The following is a 7,007-nucleotide window of genomic DNA, read 5'->3' as shown; positions in this document are numbered from 1 at the left end:
GAAGATGGGAAACTCCGGGTGGGTTTGTATGCTATGAGGCATGGAGAGAGCACCCTTGGTATGAATGTGTCTCTCATCGTCTCTGCGCTGGGTTGTGGGTTAGGAAAGAGAATTAAAAAAAAAAAGTTTTGCCTCGGAGTAGACTCCAACTCATGGCAACCCCACGTGTGTCATGGGTTTTACAATGGCTGATATTTCCGAAGTAGATCGCCAGGCCTTTCTTCCAAGATGCCTCTGCTCGAATTTTCAGACTCGAGAGGGTTAACCATTTGCACCACACAGGGACTCCAGGAAAGAGAATAAAATGTGCAATTTCATATTCTGTTTTAGCAAATATAAATAGTATAAGACAATTGTATGTGCTCGTTCTTAAAGTTTTTAGTAAGTGTGGAGATTGTTGAAAATGGAGTCATGGACGTGAATTGGAGATTTCGTGGAGGTAAAGGTCAATAGCATTAAGGCAGTGGTCAAGCGTGTGAGGACGTGTGAGCGCCTAAGATGTAAGTAAGCAGAAAAGCAGAAAAAGGAGCGGCAAAATCTACACAGGAAATGCTTTAGGGGATTTAATGCCTTAAAACTAGCTAGCGTCTCTGTCCCTGCACTGGTTGATGTTCTTATTCACCATTGCCCGCGATCAAAACCACAGTAGTGTTTTAAGTGCGGCAGCTGCGGGGTGGTGACAGCCACTGCCACTGCGGCAGCGTCCACAGCCGCGCGCGGGCCGAGTTGGTGGTGTTTATGGTAACGGAGCCGGCCTGGCGGCGGTATTTACGGTAATGGAGCTGGCCCAGGAGGCAGTGTTTACGGTAATGGAACGGGGTGCGCGACAATATTTACGGTAACGGGAGCTAGCCCGGCGGCGGTCTTTACCGTAACCAGGCCGGGCTGCGAGGGCCGTCGGCGCGGTCCGCTGCCCTGCGGCAGCAGGTGATCCGCCGAGGAGCGGCCGCCGCCTACTGCTGCGAGCAGAAAATGCCACATGGCCCTTCTGGGCGGTGAGGGGCGCCGGCCCTCGCCCCTGGCCCGGCGCACCCGCGCGCGGCCCGCGACCGGCGGGCTGAGCGCCGCGCAAGGGCGGAGGGCGGTCCCCGGGGACCCCGCGCCGGCGGCCGACGCTGCCTGAGCGCAGCCCGCGGCGGGATGGGGCTGTGCTACAGTCTGCGGCCGCTGCTCTTCGGCGGCCAGGAGGACCCCGAGTCGCCCCCGAAGGTCCCGCCGCCGGCCTGGACCTCGGCCCGCGTCCCGGCGGCGGCGGCGGCGAGCGGGGGCGCGCGGGAGACATCCCCCGGCGGGGACGCGGCAGGGGCGGGCGGCCCTTGGGGTTGGGACCCGGCGTCTGCGCGGCCCCGGCGGTGGCCGCTGCAGCTGCTGCCCGCCCGGGGCCGGCGAAGGGAGGAGCGGCGGCCCCCGAACGAGCCGCGCGCCGAGGAGCGCGAGGCCGAGAAGGAGGCGAGGAAAGTCAGCAGGAGCATCGACCGCATGCTCCGGGAGCAGAAGCGCGACTTCAGGCAGACGCACCGGCTACTACTGCTCGGTAGGTCCCGCCGCGCCCTGCGTCCGAGGCGCACCCCGTCGGGGGCGCCGCCGGGTCAGCGCCGCGGGGCTAGTCTCAGAGCGAACTCCCCTGAGTGATTTGTGGGTGCGCCGCCTCGCTTTATGGGGCCCCCTGGGGCAGCTAAAAGAGCTCCCGCCGGCCTCTGGGGGGGGGGGCGCGAGTCCTCACGGGCCCGAGGGCTCCGAGTGTGGGGCTCAGGGAGTGAGGCATGAGAGGCGCCCTCAAATCCCGGAACTCGAGCAGGACGCAGGTTGGTGTGTGCACCTGTAAATCCTTGGTGAAATGATCTCTGTCCCAGGGTTTACTCCTATGATTGCCGAGAACACGTCTACGGCGTGATTGTGCTCTTCTCCGCGCCGTGATTGTGGCCGGTTGCTCACTTATTACTAATTAATGATCCTCTCTGGGAATTTCCTCCCCTCCGCTCACTTACGGGCGCGGTGATGCACAGGGTTGCTTAATTCCAGCACCTGACTTCCTGCCGAGAGCGGCACTCTGCAGTTTATTTTATGAACACAAATGAAAGGAGGTTTATAAGGCCTTTTAGCTTGACCACAAAGCTTTTATTCCAGTAACAGCGTAATAACAGAGTTGTCCGTAGGTGTGGCTTCTTACTTCTGAGAAGTAATTTCAGCAGCTGAATATAGAGCACTTAGATTTCGTGGTTTAAGTCCACCCCTGGTGCTGTGGGAATATTTGCTCCTCTTTCAGAACCAAGAGAACAGTGGTGGCAGGCCCACAGGAAGCTGGTGCAAAACCACTAGCATTTTAAAGTAATAAACTACACGGTTTGTTAGTATTTTCTTGGAAGGTTCGCTGTATGAAGTACAAGATTGTTTCTGCAAGTTAACAATTGGAAATATTGTCTATACACTGTGCGTCGAATCAAAGAAAAAAAAATCATGAGTTCCTGATGCTACCTGTTAACCTTTGGATTTAAAGGCTCCCAGTGCTAACCCAGTGCTGTCGAGTCAATTCTGACTCATATATATAATATATATAAATGTGGGCTTTTCATCCAAATTTTGTGCGATAAAAGGAAGAATAATTGCCCATTGCTGTACATTGCAATGCTTAGGGAGAGGACCTTTTCCAGGAGGTGAGTAAGACAACTGCTAATGAATGAACGTGACTTTTATTTAAGATCTGGAGAACAATTAAGTCTTCAGTTTGAAAGGACTCACACACTGCAAGAATTAATAATTAAAACAACACAAACCTAGCTGATGTATCAGGGTGAAATACCTGAATTCTAAGATAAAGAAAAAAATTCGGAGAAACAAAACAAAGAGCAAAAAAGCAAATAAATAAGCAGGTTACCTAAAAAGGGGAAAGGATCCTCTCAGCAAGGGTTCTTATCTACAATGCTAAATCCTAGACTATGGCAGAGCAGTCTCTGGGTCATGCAAATAGTTAAGCACTCGACTACTAGCTAGAAGGTTGGCAGTTTGAACCCACCGAGAGGCACCTTGGAAGACAGGCCTGGCGATCTGCTTCCAAGAGGTCACAGCCTTGAAAACCCTGTGCAGTGCAGTCTACTCTGTACACACAGGGTTACCAGGAGTCCTAATGGACTCAACGGCAAGCAACAACAACAGAGCAGTTTCCAGAGGACTGAGTACACAGAATGGTAGTCCTAGAATTCCATACTGACAGAAACCGTTGCTCATGCGTGAGGGTAAAACACATCTTCTGAAATCCATGTGCTCAAGTAGGCCCACCCACATATTTTTCTGGAAAGAAATTAATTAAAAATTACTCTGGCCAAGTAAAAGAATGCATCAAAGTTAAATAACCCCAAAAAGGGTGAATTGTGTTCTCAAGAAAGAGCAAAGAGTGAGATTAAAAAAAAAAAGGCCAAGCATTGTTATGTTTTAATGCTGAGCAGAAATGTCAAAAAAAAAAAGGGGGGGGGGGACACGTGAAGCAGAAGATACTTGATGTATAATTTAAAAAATGACTCAATTTGGGGTTCTGTGTTAAGAAGTGAAGGGAGCTTGGGAATGAGGTTGGAAGGATAGAGTGATGGGTGCCAAGGATCCAGCTTCTTGTAACCCATTTTGAATGGATACTTTTTAGAGAGGTTATCCTGTAGCCCAGTACAACTTGTGTCATAAATGACATTGAATCAAATCCCCTTTTCCACCCAATGATATCAATAGTAAAACGCATCCTATTATATCCGGTTGACACTGTTTATCAGATTTTGTGTAGATTTGAGTTAAACATACAAAGGCTCTCAGTTTTGTTAGGATGGAGGGTAGATTTAACTGAAAATTTTTTAATCAGAAGCGTTAACATCTTTAAAAGGCTTGCTTCTGCTGCTGTTGTGTTTCCTAACCATTTATCTTGGCTCACTGACTCCATTCGCTGCTTTTTTCTGGAAATCTGCACTAGAGCCCCACACCAGGGGACCGTGAGCTTGCAGGCTTCTGAGGAGCACTCTCACTTCAGTGCCATTGCTCACTCCATTCCCCTAGTCCAGGGTTAGTCCCCACCCCTGTGATTATATCTCCTCTATGACACCTTCCCAGAGTCCACGAAACCCATTGTCATCGAGCTGGTTCTGACTCACAGCAACCCTGTAAGACAGAGTAGAACTGCCCAGTAGAGTTTCCAAGAAGTGCCTGGTGGATTTGAACTGCCAGCGTTTTGGTTAGCAGCCATAGCACTTAACCACTGCGCCACCAGGGTTTCCCAGAGTCTCCAGCAGTAGGAATAAATCTTTACTCATCTGTGTCCACGTTGCCTCTCACGTGGCACTTCGCTATGGGACGCGTTACTTTGTAGGCACCTCTATGTGATCTGACCTCCCTTCTGGCGTCGATGCTGATGACCTCAGCTTGGTCTCCTGTACGGGACTCAGCACCCCCAGGTGGTTCCCAGGCAACAGCACAAGAGTCTGGGACCCATTATGACAATGAGGACTTACAGCCAGGGTGATATGGCCCCATTTTCATTGTAGTTAGAGCATTCTTTCAGGCAAGGGATGGCTGGGTTTTAAGGAGATACAGGGTAGGATGGCGATCAGATGAAAGTTCCTGCTGGAAGGCAGCAGCCCAGGCAGGAGATAACGGAGTCTGAACTAGAGCAACGTAGTAGACCTTGGACTTGGAGAAGTGGTGAGATGAGGGGATGTGGAGGGTGAAAGTGGGAAACCAAGAAAACCAAACCCAGTGCCGTCGAGTTGATTCTGACTCATAGCAACCCTATAGGACAGAGTAGAACTGCCCGGTAGAGTTTCCAAGGAGCGCCTGGCAGATTTGAACTGCCGACCCTTTGGTTAGCAGCCGTAGCACTTAACCACTACGCCACCAGGGTTTCCATGAAAGTGGGAAGGAATCCTTAAATAATTCTCAGTCTCCTACCCCCAGACTGGTTGCCTGGGTAGTATATGTGACAAGAGCTCAGCTTAGATTGTGTTAAGTGGAACCTACCTGTGTAACACCCAGGTAGCTCTGTCCAGCAGGAAGCTGATTTTACAAATCTGAGGCCTAGAGAAGAGCTTAGGGCTAGAGATAAAGGGTGGAGAATCATCACCAAATGGGTGTGAGGTAGATGAGAGAGTCCAAGAAAATGCTGAGTTAGAAGAGGAAAAGACTGGTCAGAACCTGTGGCGAGTCAAACGCATAAGGGGTGGGCAATTTGGAGACCAGGCAGAAGCAGACATAGAAGTAGAAATAGAACCAGGAAAAAGTGAAGCTGGCAAGCCTTTGGGGGAAAGGGGGGAACGCAGGTTTGAAGGAAGGTGCCGTCCACACAGTCAAATGCGGCAGAGAGGTTCATTGGATACAACTGAAAGTGTCTGTTAGATCTGGACACGCGGGATGTGAGGAACTCGTTAGTGACCTTTGTCGCCGCTCTTTTGCCTTTGTTGTTAGCTGCTGTGCAGTTGGCCCCAACTCATCATGACCCCGTGCAAACTGAACGAAGTGCTGTCCAGTGCGGCACCATCCCCGTAATCAGTTGTGGATCCAGGAGTAGATCCTCCTGGTCCGTCTTAGTCTGGAAGCTCCACTGAAACCTGTTCAGCATCACAGCAACACACAAGCTTCTGCTGACACGGATGGTGGCTGTGCACGAGGGGAATTGGTTGATAATCGAACTGGGGTTTCCCACGTGGAAGGTGAGAATTCTGCCAAAGAACTACCACTGCCTTCTCCCAAAGCTACTTTAGTGGCATGGTAATCCCAAAAACCAGGGTGCTAAGGGTGAAGGAGTAAAGGGAAAATAAGAAAGAAAAGAGGCAGTGAGTATAGATTATTCTATCAATGGGTTGGCTAAGAAGGGAGAAGAACAATGTAGCAGTTATGGTAGTAAGTTGTTGGTAGGTGCTGTCGAGTCGGTTCCGACTCATAGCGACCCTGTGCACAACAGAACGAAACACTGCCCGGTCCTGCGCCATCCTTACAATCGTTGTTATGCTTAAGCTTCTTGTTGCAGCCACTGTGTCAGTCCATCTCGTTGAGGGTCTTCCTCTTTTCCGCTGACTCTGCCAAGCATGATGTCCTTCTCCAGGGACTGATCCCTCCTGACAACATGTCCAAAGTATGTAAGATGCAGTTTCGCCATCCTTGCCTCTAAGGAGCATTCTGGTCGCACTTCTTTCAAGACAGATTTGTTCATTCTTTTGGCAGTCCGTGGTATGTTCAGTATTCTTCACCAACACCACAATTCAAAAGTGTCAACTCTTATTCAGTCTTCCTTATTCATTGTCCAGCTTTCACATGCATATGATGTGATTGAAAATACCATGGCTTGGATCAGGAGCACCTTAGTCTTCAGGGTGACATCTTTGCTCTTCAACACTTTGAAGAGGTCCTTTGCAGCAGATTTACCCAGTGCAATGCGTCTTTTGATTTCTTGACTGCTGCTTCCATGGCTGTTGATTGTGGATCCAAGTAAAATGAAATCCTTGACAACTTCAATCTTTTCTCCGTTTATCATGATGTTGCTCACTGGTCCGGTTGTGAGGATTTTTGTTTTCTTTATGTTGAGGTGCAGTCCATACTGAAGGCTGTGGTCTTTGATCTTCATTAGTAAGTGCTTCAGGACCTCTTCACTTTCAGCAAGCAAGGTTGTGTCATCTGCATAACGCAGGTTGTTAATGAGTCTTCCTCCAATCCTGATGCCCTGTTCTTCTTCATATAGTCCAGCTTCTCGTATTATTTATTCAGCATACAATGGAAACCCTGGTGGCATAGTGGTTAAGTGCTATGGCTGCAAACCAAAGGGCCAGCAGTTTGAATCCACCAGGCGCTCTTTGGAAACTCTGTGGGGCAGTTCTACGCTGTCCTATAGGGTCACTAGGAGTCGGAATTGACTCAACGGCACTGGGTATGGTAGTAAGTAGCAGAGGGAAACACAGGGTGAAGGAAGGATGGCTGTAAGATGGTAGAGACTCAAATATTAGCAAAAGCAAAATAACCAGCAGAGGGAAAAGTTGGAGATA

The 7,007-nt window shown here is 49.9% G+C and overlaps 1 protein-coding gene across 3 annotated transcripts in view; it reads left to right on the top strand.

Annotated features, from left to right (window-relative positions):
* Positions 1–660: 660 nt before the first annotated feature.
* The window catches only part of GNAL (G protein subunit alpha L), a 264,809-nt gene continuing 258,462 nt past the window's right edge, over positions 661–7,007 (top strand). The window contains exon 1 of one of the 3 annotated variants that reach the window (XM_049901263.1): positions 661–806. Coding sequence is in view for 2 of the 3 variants with exons in the window: in XM_049901260.1 (XP_049757217.1) it covers positions 1,141–1,534 (394 nt within the window). In the remaining variant the exon portion in view is untranslated. Of the gene's footprint in view, positions 807–832; positions 1,535–7,007 lie in introns of those variants that run through there. The other 2 variants (XM_049901260.1, XM_049901259.1) reach the window with 2 other exon arrangements.

The sequence above is a fragment of the Elephas maximus genome, chromosome 11, assembly GCF_024166365.1.
Source record: "Elephas maximus indicus isolate mEleMax1 chromosome 11, mEleMax1 primary haplotype, whole genome shotgun sequence".
NCBI classification, from domain to species: Eukaryota; Metazoa; Chordata; class Mammalia; order Proboscidea; family Elephantidae; genus Elephas; species Elephas maximus.
Note: the sequence above shows the minus strand (reverse complement) of the source record. Positions and strands in the feature narration are given on the sequence as shown.